This window comes from Anoplophora glabripennis, unplaced genomic scaffold (genome assembly GCF_000390285.2).
Source record: "Anoplophora glabripennis isolate ALB-LARVAE unplaced genomic scaffold, Agla_2.0 scaffold3, whole genome shotgun sequence".
NCBI classification, from domain to species: domain Eukaryota; kingdom Metazoa; phylum Arthropoda; class Insecta; order Coleoptera; family Cerambycidae; genus Anoplophora; species Anoplophora glabripennis.
The window spans coordinates 3,764,322-3,787,318 of NW_019416486.1; the positions used below are offsets into that span (position 1 = coordinate 3,764,322).

General features: G+C 30.5%; 1 protein-coding gene across 2 annotated transcripts in view; it reads left to right on the forward strand.

Moving 5' to 3' along the window:
- Nucleotides 1-22,997, forward strand: part of LOC108917887 — a 58,994-nt gene that overhangs the window by 25,078 nt on the left and 10,919 nt on the right. For both annotated transcript variants that reach the window (XM_023454691.1, XM_023454692.1), the window contains 2 exons: nt 9,555-9,606; nt 21,388-21,578. In XM_023454691.1, coding sequence (XP_023310459.1) covers nt 21,518-21,578 — 61 coding nt within the window. In that variant the 5' untranslated portion in view covers nt 9,555-9,606; nt 21,388-21,517. The remainder of the gene's footprint in view (nt 1-9,554; nt 9,607-21,387; nt 21,579-22,997) is intronic.

Genomic DNA, 22,997 nt, shown 5'->3' on the forward strand with positions numbered 1-22,997 from the left:
AAAATATGAATGAAAATTGATCCCCATTCTTGTCTTGTCACTTTATAACAGTTCCATATATGTACTTCAATAACTTTTGACTGATCCTTTTGGGATAAAAATTTGTTCCATTAAATTTAGTTTTTTTACTGGTGGCAAATTTGAAATATGAACTGTCGTTTTGTTACTACTTGAATATTATTTTTCTTAGTAGTTTCGTATCATTTTCATGTATCTTCATCTACACGATTATTCAATCAAATTACATCGTCACACCAGTTTTTAATATTTATACACAATGAAAGTTACGGCGTTCTTAAACACTGTGCAAGACTACGACCTTATTTAGATGAAAACCATGAGTAATACATTCTGTAGATGACCTCATACTCCTGTATATGTTTGTCATTAGTTATTATAAGGGTGATGGTTACGAGGGTATAAACATTACTGTATAACCTGTTCCATTATTTCTTTTACTCAACGCATATTAAATGCAGATGTAGTCAAAGCACGAATAAAAATTATAAATATAGGTATGACCTGGATATCCAATGTGGGTCATTTGAAATTCTAATATTCTACTGTTGTTGTTAATATTATACAAAGAAAACGTACCATAATTAGTATTTTGAAATTAACTGCAAGTATTTTATAAACTTTCCATCTACCTGGTCTATCTTAGTTAAAATATATGTTTACTCATCTACTCGGTGATCAATTTTTTAATAAAAACTATTCTCATGGTGCACTTAATATGATATAAAATTATTCTGATCGATACAATTATATTTTACATGAAATGATGCCTTCATTTTCCTTCAAGTTTTATTCTATTCTAAACGTGTACAGGCTTTTACAAATTTGAAGAGTAAAAAATCTAGGTGCGAAAACTTCTTGATCGGCAAAAATATTTTCTGCAAATAGAATATTGATTTACCACATTGATACGATGAAAATATTTTTGGAACCGCTGATCCATCTGATTCCATCAATAGCTCTGCCTCTGTTGATATACGTTTATTTGAAAATCCGTGTATATAAAGCTGTGCAGCTAAATTGTAATTCTCATCGTTGGAAGACAAGTTATGATGATTTTATTATTGTTAATTTCAGAGAGATAGTTGTCATCAAATATAGAATTTTATACCATATCAAAAGGTAATGTGCGCAAGGGTAATTTTTAAAAACTTAATATTTTTAATTCACGATTGTAGATAAAGTATTATACGCAATACTTGTGGCAACTGGGTTTTTACGGCACCGATTGATTGAAAAACTCGCATACGCCTCTTCAATCTCATTCGGTGAAAATCTAGTTACCACACTTATTATTGGAAAAGAAAACTCAGCTAAAAGTAAAAATCTGGAAAAAATGCCTTTTCTTAATTTGTTTACAAATAATATTCACAGTAAAAGAACCCACATTCTCGTAATGAAAATTAAAGTAGACAACACGCCATTTACGGCTATTACTCACCTCTCTTTATGTAGCATGTAAGTCGGTGACGATTCCAGGGGTCCTCAATAAGTTTTCACAATTGTAATAATTATTAATTTTAAGTACTTTGTTGCAGTTTCAAAGGCTTTGAAACTGAAACATCCTGTACATATTCCACACTTACTTATTATTTTTCTTACATATTCTGTCAATAAATATTCTACCATCCAAAAAAAAAATCGTAGAATGTAGGAAAAAATGGTAATATTATCCATGTTCAGTTGGTTCAGATTTATTGATTTGTTAAGCTTATGACAAGCAAAGATGTGCGCGTAGCCGTTTACATTCCAAGATACTCGTAATCAATTTTTTTATCCGTACAGAAGAACTGGTCGCGATTGACTAATTTGATGTTTACTGCACAAGACTGACCGATCGAGTTCTCTCTCGTCATTGTCCTTTAATGCTCCTGCAATACATCTAGACATCGCCTAGCATGTAAGCCATTAACCACCTATGTTTATCTTTCTGTTCGGCTTGACAACCTCTAATGGCTCGCTCTTGACGGCGGATATAAAATCGATATCCTCAATAGCATAATAACATTAGACTCTGAGAATTAATTACTCGTCTCTCTCGAACAACTAGTTGTTTTATTGTCTGAAGATAACGTTATGGTTTTGTTGAAAGGTTCATCGACTTCTCTTATACGCTTGTTTTAATAGAATTTCCGAGGCGATACAAAGATGGTTCTTTCTTCAGAGTTGCCAGTACTGTAAAGATTTTTTTCGTTTTATATGTCTAGACTCTAGACATTCTAGACTCTTGGATAATTGGACAGTTTACCACAACATTAAGAAAGTCGTAAATATACCACTGGATTTATTTTCTCTTAACTAGAGATACATCCACCTCTTTAATTAAATTTACTTCGGGATTTGTTTTCGTACTGTTGATCAACTTTTTTGAATAGTTACTAGCATCCTATCAGTAATAAAATGAATAATCTGTCATATTGTTACCAAAAGTAGATGTTGACACCGAACTTATCTCATTAACCTTTTCAGTAGATTGATTTGACCTAATTTTAAGGACAACGTAATAACAGCCTTTTAGAGCATTCCTTATGAAAATAATAACAGTTTGTAGATAAATAAAAATATGTTGTTAAATTCTCAAACGAATGAGTGTAAATATGCAGATAAGGTGTGTGTAAATTTATTTTTATCGAATCTTGTCATATTAAACCACATGATGTTACTTAATAAACAAAATGCAAACATTTTTTGAACTGCTGGAGTCGGTGCTGAACAGTGAGAGTTCAAAGCGTTATGTTTTCGTATAAGCGAAGTTAGCGAATCAAAGAATTACGCACATACAAAGACATCATGTCGTTGTCTAATGGTCTGTGATGTACTTTCAATTCTTCATCACTGACCTCTCTCGTATTCTAATTTCTTTATATATCCGTAGAAGCAAAGGTCTAAATGATTCTATTCTGGGGCAGAGCAAGGTATAGAACTGTTGAGTCCTATCCACCTAAGGGAAATTAAGTATTTATTTAAACATTGTTAGCTGCATCGTCAAAATATACCATCCTTGGAACTGGTAAACCATTTTCTAAAAAATTCAACCATTGGAGTCCAGTTAGGTGATTTGACAACCTAAAAGGTCTTATTAACAAATTGTCCACAATACTCGCCCAAATTTTGTTATGAAACATATATAGGTTTCTTACAACATACACTAATTATAATAACACTCATCACTAGGATTTTACTAACGATAGACCTTTACAGAAACAAAACAAATTTTACGATGTGTAAGGATGACAGTTAAGAAACAACTAACTATAACATGAGAAGTATCTCTACTACCGGAACAAAAAAGAATCTACTTGTTTTCTTTTGCAAGTCTATAATCTTTTTTACTGCACTAATTGCTGGCATCAACCTAGTGCGGGTGAAAGAAAAACACTTATAATTTACGCAATTGTCTTCATCGCTACTAATTTTTTATTTCTCTTTGATTCAGCCTATTTTCCTTAGGCATAAAATAAACCCGACTAAACTTCTGCAATTATGAAGGTACACTGAAAACAGAAGATAAACATTTTTAATTGATACGGACAATAAAAGATGAAAGGGCTGAGTAATACAATATAAAAGGACCCGTGATAAAAGCTTCTTTGTGAAAATACGTCTTCGGTAGAGTAACTAGAGATTGTCAATCCATCACATAAGCGACAAGGCAAATATTTCCAGTTTTATTGATTCTTGTCTCACTTTGTTTGTAATATACTTTCTAATAGTATTGATGAGTTCAGTACTTTCCTCGGGGTGAAACAATGTATTATACCGATCACTTTATGAATTAGTAAAAAAATAGAAATACAAAATTACTGATTTTTTGTGCAAACAGCAATAAGTCAACAAATAACCTAAAATGCTACAAGCTTACAATCTACCTACTTATTAGTATTAACAATAACATTTATGGTAAAGCCGTAATTTGATGCCAAAGGATTATTGGAATCATTTTGTGATTGTGGTAAATTTACAGAACAGGTTGCTCCTTTGCTTGTGCTTGCTTCAGGAGTCTGCACCCCTTGTATCTTTTTAGCAATATCAATTTTACTGGAAATTTACTTTTCTATATAACCTTCTGCCACGGTAGATGACTTCCATCCACCGTGACATTTGTGTTGTAATATCTCCTCCAGCATTGGCCAAGAGAGTTGCAGATGCGCGACGCAAGCCGTGCCCTGTATATACATAAATTAGAGTCTGTCAAGTCCAAAAATCGCACAACAACATTAGGGTTTTTTTGGATAGCTTATTAATACCAACAAATTGTCGTGTGCATTTTCCCTTTTGATAATTGCAAAAGAACCTTTTATGCTGCACATTTTGACCCATAGCTTAGAATATTTTCTAATTAATTCAATTGGGTTAATACAAAATCCTTCATTTAACACAGCGAAGCTTCTTGATTTGTTCGTTTTAGTATTTGAAATCATGATGTGGATATGCTGCCCTTTGTCCTCTGTATTGTCTATGCTTAGATGGGTCAATTCCTCGCAACGGCAAGTACCAAAAACTCCTAATATCAACGCCACCAAAAAACAACAAATTTAATAAATACATATAACTCGGTTAAACTATTCAGTAGAACCTACCTTATTCATAAGATGATGTTCGTCTAGGGCTTCACGCAAAAATTGTTCGATATGTTCTCTTTCTAAGACCTTGGATTTTTTTGGTTGAAAATGTTTGTGCTTAGACTTTAGAAATGCCACTAGTCTTCTGAATTTAGAAATTTCAATGTTCTTGTAAACTCGCAAAGTTGACTTCAACATGGAATATTTAGTCCACAACGTGGATGGACCTAATTTCTCACTTAAATTGAAAAAATAAGACAGCAAGGCACCTTAATTTACGCTTTTTATCCCTTCTTTGATTTTCCAATCTTGAAATTCCTTCAGTTCTCTGTTGTATATAGATTTTGATTGGAATGATGCCTGCAGTAGCCGCATTAGATTTTTCTAAAATTTCAGATGGAATTTTCACATTTCCCATTTTTTCAGTCTTGGTTTTCAGATTTCAACGTGTTTCAACTCAAAAAATGACAGACACAATTTAGGTTGACACTCGCATCCTTTTCAATATTTCAATATCAATTTTTATAATAAGCCAATTTAGACAAAAACTGCTTTCGCATTATTTTTTCTGTGACACTTTGTATCTTTCATTTTATGGAAGTATAGTGTTTCCTTGTCGATAATACATAAATAATTCATGCAATATTGAAGTGAATTGAAATGCCCTAGAACTTCACCGAGTTTTATTATTATAGCCATCAAGTCGCATAACTTTTCGCCATACGACGAAAATAAATTGCGAACTGTAGAATTGTCATCATTGAACTTAATTGACCAGTACTATTTTAGTTGCTCGAACAGGGCAGACTTTAAGGAAATTACAAAGCTTTATTAGTAAAATCCGATGGCTTAATAATTACAGATAAGGTTTTATTTGTACTTCTAATAGAAAGTTAAGAAAAACTACACTTACTTCATTTGACTTTTATTTTTAGTTAATTGACTGCTTATATCCTGAAGTGAAATTAAAGGCTGGTTTTAAAAGTATTTTGTTTTTTATATTAACGTAGTTTGATAATAACTTTATTTATCCAAAAATAAATTAAATTATTGACATATGGCAATACCACTTTCTTCTCTTTTCATTTCAATACAAAAGTGTCTATTAAATCTTCTTCATCTTGAGATTGTGGACACCTACCTACCAGGTAATTTTGTGATAACTTGTGGGTGTACTTCCAGCTTTGACAAATAACTAAACAATTTAGCGTTGTCCGAAGAACTTGTTCGCACAGAGCAGGTTCCAAACATATTTTTGTACAAAGAGTGTAGTCACTTAGGAATGGACGCAGTTTAATGGTGATCTGGAGGTTAAGGTAAAGTAGTTGAACCAAACACAGCTTAATTAAACGTCATTTTCAGTCAACACTGTGTAAAATTATAAAATACATGATTATAGAAACTATGTTATGGTTTTTAGCGATTTAAAAGAATGGAGAGTGATGGAGCCGGATTAGGATTCAACACGTCAAAATACATAAAAATACATGGGTCTAATCTTTGGAACATAGGTACCACCTTTCCTTGTGTGCCTGTATTATATATTATAGTCCAACCAAATTACACTTAGAGACAAAAAAAAAATGTTACCTGCACCTTTATAAATAGAAATGGTAAAGGGGCTTATAATAAACTTAAAAAAATTAATGCGTGAGCGTGGGTGGTGGAGGGTTGATTTGGGGGTTGAAAAATGTTATTATTGCGATTATCGACGTCAAAAAAATTATATAGGTAATACAAAAGTTACATACAAATCGAAAAAAAAATGTGGTTATTATTTAAGACACAGAGAGGTAATATTTACACCAAGTTTCGTCAAAATTAAATTGTTTTTGCAGAAATGAAAAATAAAAAACAAAAAACAAAAGAAAACATGATAAAAAAATATAGGTCTAATTTCAGTAAAATTTGGCATCATAAGGATTGCTGGTTGATCTCACCTTCATTAATCACATATCTGGAGCCAAATTCTCATAAATCAAGGTAAAAGATTCCACTCCGTCTAAAAATGTGACTTCGCTTAAAAAAATGACTTAAGGACTATACACATGTAATGATGTGTAGTGTGATGTGCTTGTTTCCATGGGACAAGACAAAAAAGTTTCTACTTTATTCTTTCATTTATTTAGTCGTGCATGGGCTTATGGTTTTCCAATTCGATTTTTTTAACTACTATGCAGTTTTCCTATGGCATTTAGATGCTTTTATTTCTTAATAATTTTAAAGTTCAAGGAAAAGGACACATTACTGCCACACAGCACATCACTGCATCTACTTATGCCTTCAATCTAAGGCAATCTAAAATGTGACTTTGCCGAAAAAATGCCGCCTACTCTGCCTACAAATTTTACCTAGATTTATGAAAATCTGGCTCCAAATGTGTGATTAATGAAGGTGAGATCAACCAGCAATCCTTATGATGCCAAATTTTACTGAAATCGGTGGATTTCAAAAAAGTACACCCGCCATATTGGATCAGCCATCTTGAATTTTTACAATGTGAATTCATATTCGTAATCAGCGACCCAAAAAAACCCTTTGTACAGAATCTGGTCAAAATCCGCTCAGAATTTGAAAATAGCGATTCCTGCTCGGTTTTTTGAGGTTAGAAAAAAAAACACACGTTCTAGTTCAATTCTGACAGTGGATTTGAATTCAGCAGAGTCTTTTACATAAAAATGTACTATTTGATGTGGAAATAATTTTTTTTCCAAATTTTCCCAGTAAATTTTCATCAATTCTGACCCCAGATTCGTGTTCAGGAGGCCAAATTACTACGAAAAATATATGTCGCATAAAAAGTATACCCAACTTTTTTTTTTCTCTGTGGCTGTTATTATTAATGAGGCACTGATGGATTGGGAACCAAATAATTATTACTTATTCAATTTATTATTAAAATGAGTTTTCGTTGGGTTTTCAAATTGTTTGTGGAGGAGAAACAATAAATATAAAAACTCCTGAAATTATTAAATTGATGGTTCTTAAATATTTATTAAATTTTGATACCCTTTGGAAACTGATAAGATTTTACTGATTTTTAATAAATTCGACCCCTTCTGCAGGATTTGTGATGATTTTTATAATCTTTTTTTCTTCTAATAGAAATTAATTGGTATACTAATCTCGTATGTTTGTTCTGTCCCAAAACGGAGGCAAATTTCGGAACAAATGCCCTTTGATGCACTGCTGCTTCGTCTTCTTCTAAGGCCGGATCTGTCCCGTGTCATTTGCTCCCACCTGGGCCAGGAATTATGCACTGGGGTCAGCGTAGGTGTCGGACCGTAAGAATAACGCGTCTGACATAGTCACTTTCAAGAATTTGTTGGTATTCAGAATGCATGCTATGATGCATACGTGTTATAATGACACCCACGCAACTGCGTTGCGATTATCAGTATTTTGTGTTAATGCAACGAAAGCATATTGTTGTAAGATCCGTCGAAAAAGTAACCGGTTGAAACCAAAGTGAAGAGTATCAAGATTACTTGCCGAGTAATTTAAAATTTAGCAACTACTACTCAAGGAGGAAACCACGTAAATTAATATTTATTTTTCTCTATTTTTATTTACCTCTTTGATTTCAGTAAGAAAATAACTCTTCACAGCGTAAATAATATGCAAACTACTTTGGAGCTTCGTTAACAGCAGGAAAAATTTCTTCGAATATGCTTCACAAATAACGTATAACAAATGAGAGTCCGCTAATGGCTCTGAAATGCTGAGCCTTTCGGCTCTGTTTATTTTAATTCCCATGACATCGATGCGTTTGATGATATTTGTAAAAGAATACATTTCTTTTATAATAATTCCCCCATTCTACAAATTGACGAAGTTGACGTTTTTAAACTTGTAAAAATATAAGAAGAAGTGCTATTAAGTAAATCATTATAAATTTTAATCTAAATTTCAAAATTGCTAACTACTCACGTGAGTGCAAAAAAGGTAGAATCTGTCCGGTTTTCAAAAAAGCGGGTTAGAAGTCTAGTAGAAAATTAAGATTATGCAACACATATTCAGTCACTGTAAATTTATGTAATATTACACAGTATTGGACTGAAGAAAGTCTTAATAAAGTCACATGTCAATTGTATCTGCACGTATTTGACTAAAAGCTTTAACAAATTGAAATATAAACTATTATGTAAAATTTCGTTCTAGTAGCGTACCCCAAGATAGCAACTTCAGTAAAAAAAAATAATAAATTAAAAAAAAATTAAAAGAACCAATCTTTTCTTTTTAAATTTTGTAGTCGAATTTATAAAAACCAACATCTTAGTGTATGCAGATGATATGGAACTACATATATGTGGAGGTAAGGTAAATACATACATACATATATGATTGCGGAACATTATAACAGTTTTGTTCAGATAGTGATATATTTTCCAAGTAACTATTGTCATGTAAAAATTGAGTTTAAATTGTCTATCTGTAGATTTGTCCCTTTTTTCAGAATGTGCGTCTAATCTATTGAGTGTTTATTATGGTTTCTATTATATTAAATTGGGAAGATAGGTAAAAACTGTTTGCTTTTTACCATTTGATTTAGTTAATATAAATTACTATAATTTCTTACAATCTATGCATTTACTGTTAGATTTTTATGAGTAGTAATTTCTCTCATTTTATTTTTGGATACTTCAATTTTTTATTTTCACAAAAATAAAAATATACTTCTGGAAAGGTCGAAATGCTATGATATTACGTACGTAATTATTAAGTCTAAAAAGTCCCATAATTTGAGTTGAAATTTTCAAAAATACATTTTTTTATTTAGTGCCATTACTTATAAAACTGGAATGTAGACACGATATAATTTGAAAACGGGAAATAGCTTTTGCATATAAAATTCGTTTACAATACCTTAAAAATGCGGAAGTCACAAATTGGCCGACTTTTGATTTATGTAAGGTATAAATAGACGTAGACATTAATACGAATGAAACTGATTGGATTTTATTTGTTTTTCAGAAACTATCACACCAAGGCTTAATTATATTTTCACATCATTCTGTTCAAAATGGTAAGTAAATTTGATTTTATATTACTTTTTGACGTTTATTATTTATTATGTCATTATTGGCTTAATTCCTCATTCCTAAAAAATTAAATAAACTCCAGATACGAAAGATATTACTCTATATAAAGTACTCGGAAGTACATTCAGATTAATATATTAAAAATATTACAAACATGTTCTGCAACACCTAGACGCAAAGAAATTTAAAAAAACCTCAAAAGGTTTCCAACATTTTCAAAAAAGTTTAAATTCCTGAACTGATACCACTTGTATTTTTATATTATTATACTATTAAATATTTTATTGTAGATATTTTTCGTAAAGAATAGCTATTTATGATATACGTGTTAAAAGTAAGATTTTATTTTGTGAGTGAAGATGATTAAAAAACGAGCGTAGCGAGATTTTTAACTTCACAAACAAAATAAAATCACTTTTAACACGTATATCATACACTATTTTTTCTACAAAACTGTTAAATGTGGGCTTTTTAATTGTCATTTTTGATGTTAAAAATGTAATTTTTTGACACGCGTGTTAAAAGTAAGTTACTTTTAACACTAGTGTTAAAAGTAACATCAAAAATGACAATTAAAAAGCCCACTTTTAACAGTTTTGTAGAAAAAACTAGTTTTGAAATTACCTCCAAACATTTTTGGAGCCACTTAACTGTAGATACTTTCTTGGCGATATGTTACAAGGGGTCATCCATAAATTACGTAAGGGTATTTTTTCATATTTTCAACTCCCCCCTCCCCCCATGTAAGAGAAACCGTAAGATTTTTCATAACCCCCCTCCCCCACCTTACGTAATACATTACATGATTCAATAATTTTTTTTTATAATAAAAAAAGCTTTACAACTTCTAATTTTAACATTTATTAATATATTTGTTATATTATAAATACATAATAACATTTATTAATATATTTGTTATATTATAAATACATATATACTAAGAAAAATAGTCTCGAGCAAATTTGTCTACACTGCCATCGACGGATTCTGTAACCATTCTTCCATTGATTCAATAATTGCTAGTGAATCATCCTCTTCAAGCTGATCTTCAGTCTCTCTTTTATTGACACAGGCAGACACATATTTATCCTCGATATCAGTTTTGTCAATCCATTCATCACTCTCAATTCCTGTACCTTCGTCTTTAAATATGCATAAAACCTCTTCTTTTCTTGCAGCTTCTATACTATTCAACTTTAATTTACTTGGATTTTTTTTTGGCAACTGAATGTTTTAAAGATTTGGCATGAAATGCCAGGGCTTTCTTCGAAGCAAAATAAAGATGACATGTTGTACAAATTCGATTCGATAATTCCGACTGTACTGTTTGACAATAAAATTATTACGTAAGAATTTTATTTCCCCTCCTCCCCCCCATGTAAGGAATGATAAGAAAATGCTGAGCCCCCCCCTCGCCATTGAACCCTTACGTAATTTATGGATGACCCCCAATCCCAAAAAAATGTTTGTAAACGCATAATAACAAGTGCCAAACACATTATGATCATTCTAATGGAATATAAAAAGTCAGTAACTAGTTGGTTGATATTTGAATTATTATATTTACTTCAGGAAACTTTCCCGTGCGAACTGTTTCTCCATTTCAAAGATAAATGTAATTTTCAAACAGCGAAACCAATTTTGATGACGGAGACATCTTAAATTCGATTTTTATTCAGTTCCAGTTAGAACTACTCTTCCAAAAATGAGCCCGAAATCTATACACTTTTTTCTGTATAATACCATACACTTTTATGTCAAACATACTGACGAAGGCATGATGCAGTGTGGAACGCAGCCTACAAAGCCTGAAGGAGATCAACAACTTTCTGATTTCTGATTTCTTATCAAGACAAACCACAAAAGTTGGATGAAAGATCGATTTCTAGGTTAAAGTAACAAAGTTCTTTCGTATCGCCTTTGACAATCAATCACCGGTTTGTTTGTTTCAATCGATTCAATCGTTCCAAAGTTACCAGCAAAAATATTACTTTATGTTTTCGGTACAATTCAATTTCTAAGTTGACACCCGTCTTCACGAACGATTTTATTGACGTATCCAAGTGAAAAAACTAGTTAAACCGTTCAGATTCCAGTTACCGATGTATCTACTACCTGTTCTCTTTGTTGAAATGTTTATCGATAGAAACATTTTCAATAATTAAGATGGGCGGCATGACATAGCTAACATTTCAATGCACTTTTCTGGTGTATCCATAGCCAGCACTTCAGTCACATCCTGTTGCGTTCTTATACCAAATATCGCTAGTTACAATGAAACATGTAAATCATCTTCCATTTTGAGGGTTGAAAACAAAGAATGAGAAACACTTATCAATTCAATCGAAAGATGTTCCTGACGTAATTTTATACATAGGTGAAGTATATGGTGAAGCATCAAATGCGTAAATTGTACAATTATTTTCTTTCAAGCGAAATAATATGGGCCGCTCCCTTCTTTTGTTTATGTACCTAATAGGAGTCGTGTCTGCGCCAGAATCGCGATAGGTGTGCCAAATATATAATTTAGTGAAGGTATGTAGCTTATCTAATTTTTTGGATTAATCAAAACGGACGGATTTGCCTTTAAGTGTACGCATACATAAAATATATTTGCATCTAGGACAGGAAATATTTAATTCTGTAAAATTGATACCTACAGAATGAAAGTACCTGCGATCTTTAACTGTTTTCATTGTTAAAAGATTTTGGAAAAACAGATTAAAAAAGTGTGTTACTAGAGTTTAATTGTTAATTGGGAATTTTTCCAACGCCATCCTGGAATTTTGTACGGAAAAATATTATATTCAAAATTTATCCAACTGCAGCACTGTTGACATATGTAATTTATCAAGCCAATACGACCAACTACAATATTTGTTTAACATAGTCAGCAAATTATACTTAAAAAATTCGGAACAACTTTTATAATATAAACAATCTTGAAAAATTACTCAGATATTTGAACCAAAAACTTTGTTAGATACAGTGTGTCAGAAATTAGACGTATTTTTATGTCTGCCAGTATTTTTATTTCTTTGCATTTTTTAATGCCTCCCTTTTGTATTAACTCAGCTTTAGTTAAGTATTTTCTGATTTGTTCCTTTATTCTATGATGAATAATAAATCGTTACAGCAAATGAAATATGAAGAGTTGTATTTAATATTCGTACGTTTAACAAATGGCACTTATGTAAATTATGCGCTGCTACTTATACCACTCGAGACGTTACTTAATGACATGTAAATTTCGAATTAGTGACCCGACTTCCGGTCTCGTATGTTAAACTAATGTTAATTATTAATTATGTAATCTAATGATCTGTACCACATGTCTGAACTTAATTAAGGGATATAGCGTCGAAACTGGAATATGAATGAATTTTAGTTGTATGGAGAATTCGGGCTAAATATTTGTAGCAGAATTTTAAAAGTAGTGTTTTATATTACGAAAAAAAATTAAAAAAATATATTATTGATTCTCTACCTACGTAATGTGAGGTAGGTACATTTGAACAAACAACGATTATTAGATACAGCACTATTATTGCGTTGTTTTTAATTTCTGGATTTAATAACCCTCTTCAGTGAAGGATACACAGGATAATAAACTCAAATCCAGTGTGGTTATTTGCACGGCAACTTTTGCTTGCTCTTGTTGGCTGTAGATTGACTTACGTTGTTTTATTTCAAATTACTTTATTCAAATGAGTGGATATGGGATTAATGTATAGGGAGTCAAATATGATTTAATTATGACTGTTTGTATGCGAATCGTTATCCCGAAAGACAATAACCAAATCTTAGAACAGTGCAAAACGGTGTTCAAAGATTACGGGACATCGGTAGAGTGAATTCAATGTATGAAGGTCAAAGACAAGAAAGACCGCAACGTGTTTTAAATGAATCTATATAAATTTTATAGATCAAAAAAGCTACAAAGCTTCATTGAGGATTGAAGTTATAAAAAGCAGACATATAAAGATATCCAATTAATTTCGAAATCGTTAATTGCTAATCTTGCAGTAATTGAAGTCGCAGTCGTCCTTCTATTAAATTCCCTGAAACGGTCATCAGTAAAATTGAGGAAATTCAAATAACGGTACAATTTTTCTTTATAAACTGGGAATAATGAGGTCGGCGCTATTATTCATTAGACTGTAATATTTTTATTTACGTCTTATCAGGTCAGAGTACGTACCGTGAAGCCACCATGAGTACGAGTAATTGATGGACTAAAAAGCGTGGTATTTATTAATACCCAATGAAGGGCAAGTAATATATGAACACTGTTCCAACAAATGAAAATCTGAAAAGGAAAATAATTAATAACAGTGTTGAAAAGAGTACGCATTTACCTAGTAGTGAAATCATAGAAATCTGAAAAGATTCGAACAATTATGAAATTGAGATATAGCATTCTAATGGAGATAACTGATGGAACTAAATTATGAACCAGAAACAAATGTAGCTGTTGAAAAATGTTGGATTTTAAATCTAGTGAAAGATGAGCATTTATTTTCATTGAAAATAGAATGAAATACTTACCAAGAAAAATACTCCCATAGAGGTAAACAAATATTATGCTTACCCATTTCACTCTTACATATTAAATATCTCTTACATCTTTTTGATACATATTGTAAGATAATTCATAATGAGTAGGCATATTTGGCTGTCAAATTGAAGTCACTATGTTGTGTTTGAATAAAATTTCTAAAATAATATTATTCAGACACACCTTAGGGAATCATTTCTTGACAAGAAAAGAAATATTGTATTTCTTAAAATATAGTTTAAATTAAGGCATAATAAAAAGGAAAAGTGAAGTAAACATTTTTATTATCCACAAGTTATTTTTATGTTGTCTTTGTTCATAAAATAATTTGATGTATAACTGACCAAATGCAAAAATAAACGTTGTGCTAAAGATACATATTTATATTCTTCAGTAATGTCGGGCATTATTGTTAACTTTGTAAGTAGTAAACAAGTTCATAAGGAATTAAAGACACGTTTTATAAATCAGTACCAAATCGTCGATAAGCATCATGGTATATTGCTCACCATACAAATGTTGGAATAATCTTGTAGAAGAATGTCGTCCTGCCTCTAGAGGAAGTTGTTAAATATAAATGACCCATCTTAATAATACAGGATTTTGTAATAAAGTTTTTCTAAATATGGTAAAGTCACTCCCCAAACCTTTCCATTATGTGTGTAACAAACTGGTTCGTTGTTTATCTCAACGGAAATTAGAAGAAACGTGTATCTTCAAACGTGTAGTTATTACAATAAGTAGTTATTATAAACAACAAGCAGGTGTATGCTTTAAAAGGAACATGGATGGTAATTAAATCTATAATTCGAATAAAATTCTTATCACCTGCCAAGAACGTAAACAAGTGAGCGATAAACATATAATACAATTTTATATTAGCTTCTTTACGATTACAAAGATATTAGGTATAGCAGAAACTAAAGTCTCTAAATTGATATGGACACTGAAAATATTACTCTGTTGACGTTTTGTTTCTAAAATGAATTAAGATTATTTATATTACCCTATCGAAACTTCCCATTGAAAAAAGAAATAATAATAAATATAAATTGGGTTACAATAATTATATTACTTGTGTATCAAGCTTGCAATTAAGTATTGCATTTATTTGCGAGTAAAATAAATATTTGTCCACGTAAATATTTACATTATAAACAAATTACATTGCTACAAATAAGTTGTGTCCTTCAGTAAATACTGGACGTTTGTGTCAAATGCAAATTAAATATACAAATTACTTGTATTATCTCCAGTGACACTAATGGTATGTCAACTAGCAAAGGTTATCACCATCATATAGACATACTATTCATGATGTGTACTGAAAAATTCAACTCGTACAGTTAAAAATAACGTATTATTCACATTTAATCGAATTTTATTATTCTATCCAACAAAAAATGAAAATCAGAATAATCAGAACAATGAACAAAGAAGATTTCGATTTTATATTGACGATGTAGGTAGGTATTTCAAATTTTGGGAATTATCTAGACCTTGATACATAACAACACTTGACTCTACATTTCACAATTCACCAACTATCTTTTGTTTACAGTACGTAATAACGACAATGTATTTTATTTATAACTTAGCCAGTAAACAACGTCTAGATTTTGGCATAATGATGGTATTTTTGGTGGGCGGCAAGTGGCTGCATCTTTTGAGAAACGAGGTTATATTAACTTTCATAAAAACGATGACATCATTTTCAAGGTTGTAGCGGAAACAAACACATAATTACATATTCTGTCGAGGTTGCTGCCAAAACTCAAATAGCTAATAGGTTGGAATAGCTCTGAAAAAATTTCTCTGGCTGTTTAATTCAGGGGCAATTCAAGCAGCATAATGGGTTTGGTGGGTACTAACACTACTAACACTTCATAGGATCAAAATTGTAGAAAATGTGATTTGTGATTGCGAGAAAAGAACTGACAAAAATGAAGTTTGATATTTTATTATTCAGCATTCATCCTACTATTCTTCCAGAATTGCATTTAAATTATTTTTCAGTCTTTGACATAGATTTCTCTTTTGTAAAACAAATAAATGATTTATCATATATAATTGCCTTCTATAGATTACTTAAGAACATCTACGACTAGGGCTGTTATATTCCTCGTAATGGCGGAAAGATATTGGTGAACAGGGTCAGCATTTAAATCACTAAAGTTTTAAAAGCCGAATACATTTTATTTATCCAGTTCTAGGAGGACGCTTGTTTTTTTCCCACAGTGGACATTTAGTGACCTGAATTTAACCTTGGTTTCGGTACAATAAAGACCAGCTGAAGCCGACTACAAATTGTTATTTGCTATGTTTGAATTAGGAACTACAAAACAGATGATGTCATAAGATCTTTTAATTAGAAATTATAGGAAACAATAATTTATGTTGTCTTATGGACTTTATTAATTTTGGTGAAAAAATTAACATACACCCTGTCCACCTAGTGCGCGTAAGTCCAATATCTAGGTTAATAAAATATAGAACTTAATTTTTTTTCTACAGAGTTGCCTACTTTCCTGAGCTGCATAAAATGAAAATATATTTGCATATACAGGGTGTTCAGTTTTTCCTGGGCAGGTACCAACTTAATTTTTTTTTTATGGAAACCTATATTTTTTATGGCATTATCGAATACTACGTGAAAAATTAACGGGACTTTATGTTATGATCCCTATTAAAATATTGATAGTTATCGAGATAATTGACTTTTCATTTTTTTTCTTATGTTTCGTCACTTCTAGTAGTTGACATAATTATGATTGTATGACAGCTAGAAATTATTTTTTTTCAGAAACTGTAGAGTGAAGATGGCTCTTTCAAAAAACGTATCAAAAGTTGACCTACGATATACAGGGGGCAAAAAAAATCGTGGCAAACCTGATAATTTAAAATTTGAAAAATCTCGACTTTTTCAAATAGTTTTAGGTATGTGTGTTTTATGATTTCATTAGATGCCTTTCTGTAGACCCTACAATTTTTTAATAGTATTCCCTATAACTAAGTTGCGTAGTTTTTGAAAGAAACCCATTTTTATATAAAATACCGGATTTGCGCCCGCTCCTTTGGCTGTATTGTGATTATTTTATTGTTATTATACTTTTCCTATTACCTATTTATCTTTCAGGTTAGAGAACATCTAAATCACGTATATCCAAACCAGTGGTTAGGTCGTGGTGGTCCAGTTACTTGACCCGCACGTTCGCCTGACTTAAATAGTCTGGACTTTTTCTTGTGGGGTTATATCAAGGAGCAAGTATACGAAGTACCACCAACGGATATTCAAGACTTAAAAGAACAGATTCAAAACGAGTTTCTAACTATAACGCCTCAAATGTTAAGAAATGTCCACATTCATTTTCATCGTAGATTAATGCTTTGTGTAGCAAACAACGGTGGACAATTTGAACATTTATTTTAAGTTAGCTTGCGACTATGGTTATTCTTTTTTTCAATATTCTATTCATTCAAATTTTTTAATCTCCAATTTCACTAATAACTTTCCTAACTACAGTAACATTAAAAAAAAATAAGTTGGTACCTGCCCAGAAAAAACTGAACACCCTGTATATGCAAATATATTTTCTTTTATGTAGCTCGGGAAAGTAGGCAACTCTGTAAATTAAGTTATATCTTTTATTAACCTTGATATTGGACTTACGCGCACTAGGTGGACACAGTGTATATTTCCGAGACAGAATGAAAAGAGCAGTTAAATAAATTTAGTTAATATTATTCTCTTACACTCGACACTTTTTTGCATAGTTATTATGAACACTACTTCTTTTTGTGATTTTAGATTTGGTAAATAAGCAATGCAATAAATAATATTATCTAATATTAGCAGCAGCTTAAAACAACAAATTTAGTTACCCAAAATACTGATCGGGTCACATATCCATTTTCTGTGTTGCCAACTGTGGATTATAAGTCATCAATAATTATACCAGTCATTAATTCTCCATAATCTAGAAGCACAAAAATTATTTCTTGAAATCAGGTGAATTATGTTGCGTGGGCCGAAATTTCAGATCTCGTCACGAAAAGTGAAAATATCCGTGACATCATTTTATTTTCGGTTCCATATGAAATAAATTAATGTAGATACAAAAGAACCGGCATATTTCCCAATTTCTCAACGTATAAATAGGATTGTTGCACAAACGCCCGAGAGAAAAGTTTTAAAGAATATCGCATTTCACAGGAATATAAAATCCTTTATTTCTGATGAACTGCGTCAAGGACCAAATAATTTAATATAGGCTAAGGAGACGAATCTCTTGTAAACATTCCTTCGAATACATTGTTTAACTTATATATACATTATTTTATTAATCAAGACGCACGTTAGCATAATAGCAAGCAAATTTGTTTTTGATCACTTGAAGAATACTTTAAAAGGGCAAATGTTTAAGAAAAAGAGAATAATAGTGAAGAAAACATATCATCTGAATCTTTATTGTTACAAAATATTTAACTTTTTAAATCCTTCTAGTTTGAAATTTTTGAACGTAATACGACAGTGGGATTTTTGATGGAATAAGAATAACAAAGTAACATCCAACACGAATATCGAGTGTCAAAAGATTACAACAAATCTTAATTTTGAAACTAGTTTTATGTTATCTCAGTTTAAATTCATTTAATATTCATCATAGTAGATATACCTCACATAAAATTGTCCTTATGGCTATTTTTAACTATGACATCGTGTTGGAGTTATTTATGAATTTTACAAACAGTAGTAAATTAAAAAATTATAGATTGTTTATGCTTGTATAAGTATAATAATTTTATGACACTTTTATTCATGTAACGATACCTATGAACGCGACATTGGTGTTTCCAATTTCCTTTATTTTAATTTTTGCAGACATTTCAATAACGAAAACCAAATCAACTTCTTATGCAAGATGGCTCAATTACCGGGCTAGTTGTCACGTCGTTTTTATACTTCTTGATGTTGCAAGAGACATATGTATTTTCAGAAGAAACTTTGAAACTGGGGATTAAGTCTCCTGGACGGTATTTATATTTGCTGTACGTATCGGTCCATGATTTTTACTTCGAATAGGTAGTTCTAAGCTCTCATTCTCGGTCGAAATTATATGCAGTTTTGTAGATTTTTATGGCTTGTATGTAGAGTGTTGACCAGAATTTTTCGTCTCCAGTAGAATGACAAACTTTGACAGATGGCAGCTGGAAGTTATAAGCAATTTAAAAAATATAATTTCATATTTCAATCAAAGTAGCCTGGTAAATAAAAATTATGGTTGCTATAACAATAATTATTATTTGTGTCATTTTGTTTATTTATTTGATACTTTGTGTTAAAGTGCTACATAAAAAATGTTTATTTACAACTGGAGAGTATCCAGATATTGTCTTTATTTATTTGTTAATTGTTAACATTTAATAATAAGTGTTATTATAGTCAGTCATGTAAATTGTGTTAAATACAACAATCTACACCAATTACTAATGAAACTTTTCGCAATTATTGTTCATCGAACATTCATTATGGTGAATGGGGTCACAATCAACGTTTCTATTATATGCAACACCGATAGAAAAGGGTCAATGGCTATCACAAAAAGCCACTAGTTTAACAAATAGGCAGTAGTTTGTTGTAATGGCTAAATATAATAATTGTTTACATGTTTATGTCATGTACTGGTAACTAGTATCATTCCTATTTTTAGAAACTCCTTTGCTTGTAATTCCATTTCTTGATTTAAAGGTAGGGTGTGATAAATGGAAATATGGCTAGTCACAGAATTCGCGCTAATCAGGTTGACCTTTGATTTTAAACGACGTTATTTTTTTTATAGTTACATTACACCGAGAGTTAGTTTTACCTATCTGTATGTACCTATATAATTACAGGAATAATATCAGCTAGTATAACGGGTGGACCATTTTCAGGAATGGAAAAACAGTTAAATATGAAAAATATCAGACTATTCTTTAAAGGCGCTCAAAGGCCGAGATAATTGAAAAGTACTAACTTTTTCAATTTTATGAATTTCTCAGATCTATAAAAACATTTATCATCACTTTTTGTAAATTATTACACAGCAGATTTGATTGATGAAGAGCTTAAAAATACATTTTTCTATCTCTTATAGTTTCCGAAATCCAAGGACTTACATCATTAAAATAGCCCGCTTGGTATACATGTATAGTGAAATTCTGTCCATGTTGCAATATTTGAGTAATAAATTAAACCCGTGAATTTAGAAACTTAAATATATTATTATACGAAAAATATTCTTTTATATGTGCACATCAATTTTCAAAAAACACATTTTCTCCTGTTTGATGAAATTATTCAATATAACAACACAGAACAACAATAACAGAAAACACTCTGTACGTTCTTATAGCTTATATGTATATTGTTATATATATTTCAATTTCGTGCACTTATTTGAGAGAATGCAAGTAACATAGAATTTCAAAGTAAAGAGAGATCTGTAACACTCACATTTTTAGATTTAGGTTTTTAGAACTTAATTACTGATTTTGCTATATAAATTTGATATGTTATTAAGATTTCAAAGCTATTCATGCTTTAAAAATTGGTATTTATATTTTAGACAGATAAAAATATCACTCCTTATTAGATATTGTATAACATTACATTCATAAGCGTATACTTATTAATTTAATGACAGTATCACCCGGATTATATTTATTAGATAATCCAGATACGACTTAATAAAGTTAATTCGTTATCAAACTAATTTTTAATCTTTCTGAAATATTGTTGTCAAATTGCTTTCCACAGTAAATATGTATATATGTACATAAGTTGAAAAAAATTTGATTTCGTAGGAAGCACTGAAGCAACAGACTTTCCACAATCTAACTATTTAGATAGTATTCAACTCTTTATATAAAAATGAATGAAATCCGGAAAAAGTATTTAAATTGGTATAAAAATCTCAACAGTAAAAATTGTTAATGTATAAAAGAACAGCATTTAAGATTACTGATAAAATTGGAGAAATCTGAAATATAAAAATTTGATGTGACAACTTTACTGAAATTAAACCCATGCTTGTTAGTAAATGAAATGTTGCAGCTTTTTTCTTATGAGTAGTATATGTTTATATTTATATTTTTTAAACAAGCAATATAAATGCAACATTTCACTGCAGATTTAACAAGGTATTTATTTTTTTTATTGTTTCAGATGCCAACATTGTGATTATCGTGGATAAGGCAAAATGGAAGAGAATAAGACATGATATTTAAAAGAAATTTTAGACATCGACGATAGTATTTTAGGTTGTGTGTGATATATTTCGACTGCGAATCTTAAAATGAAGTACATCAATTCAAGCTTAATCACCTTAAAATGTGTTCTGTTCCTATTTTTTGGGGGTAAGAAACTATTTATTTAAATTATTTTTCTATACATCTATAGACAGCCATTAACATATATATTATTATATTATCTACAGGCAAATTTCTACTACATCTTGATAAATATTTTTCAAATTCAAAAAATAATTTTAACTTGCCCTTAAAATATTCTAATTGACAATTTTATGAGATCAGTAATGAAAATTTAGGTAGGTACTAAGTGTGGTAAAACTATTTTATATGTGCCTAAACAAATCTTCATTTTCTAAATATTTCTAATATTTAACTCTCGCAAAATTAGTAAAGAAATTTAATAACAAGCAATTATAGTGACTGATTGATTGTTGAATTATTGATCAGTTTTAATATCAAACTCATGTTTTCGGACGAGCTAGTAATACTTTTTGGAAAGCTTTCCTTTCCAATAATATTTTTGGTAGGTACCTTACGAAAATTATATTTCGAGATATTCTAGCATTTCCAAATATTTGTCTAGATTTGTTACTTCCAGATAATTTCAAATAATACACACCATATCAGATTTGAAGAAAAATACAACAAATTGTATAAAAATAATAGAGATATCTAGTTGAATATACAATGTAGGTACCATAATTCATTAAAATGTTAAAAATATACATCTAAACATGTGAAAGTGCACAATATTGCTTCGGTCTGCATACCTATTTTATTTTTATAAGCTTGTTATAAACATAAAAATAAAAATACTAATTACTTGGCATTTAAATTTATGTCAAGGTAAAGCATACGTTTAAAGTAGTTAGTTTTAGAGGATAATTAATTTCAGTTTCCATTACCACAGTAAATTTAATTTAATAAATAAAAATTGTTCCTAAATATAAACACAATTTGAATAGAATTTGGGAAATGAAGTGGTCTTATATACAGGGTGGCCCAATAGTGTGACAATATCTCCCTTATTATAAAAATTTGAAAAGAAATATTTTATGGGAGTGATGTACCTAAAAAAGTTCAGATTTTAAAAATATTTTGAATTATACAGGGTGATGCATTAGGGCGCAGCATCTTTAAGGTGTTTTTTTCGTAAATGGAACTCTCTATATATTTTGTATTCTACAGAAAATTCTCTTTCCAGCGATGTCTTTGTTTTTTGTATTCCATGCGGTGATGCCAAGTTATTTGAAAAAATAAGATAATTTTCGCTGGGACAGGGTTCTGTAAATATATCCACTGTGCAGGTACTACCAGTAATTAAAAATATATATTTTGTAAGCATGCCGATCAAAGATGTGAACAAACAACAAAATAACAAAATCTTTATAATTTTGTACAGGGTGTTCTACACATAAGCCCCAGTTTAGCGAACTTCGAAGGACATATTCTCGATTTTTTTAAATGAAACACCCGGCATATTATTTTATTTTTGGATTAATATACTAATTACCTACAACTTTT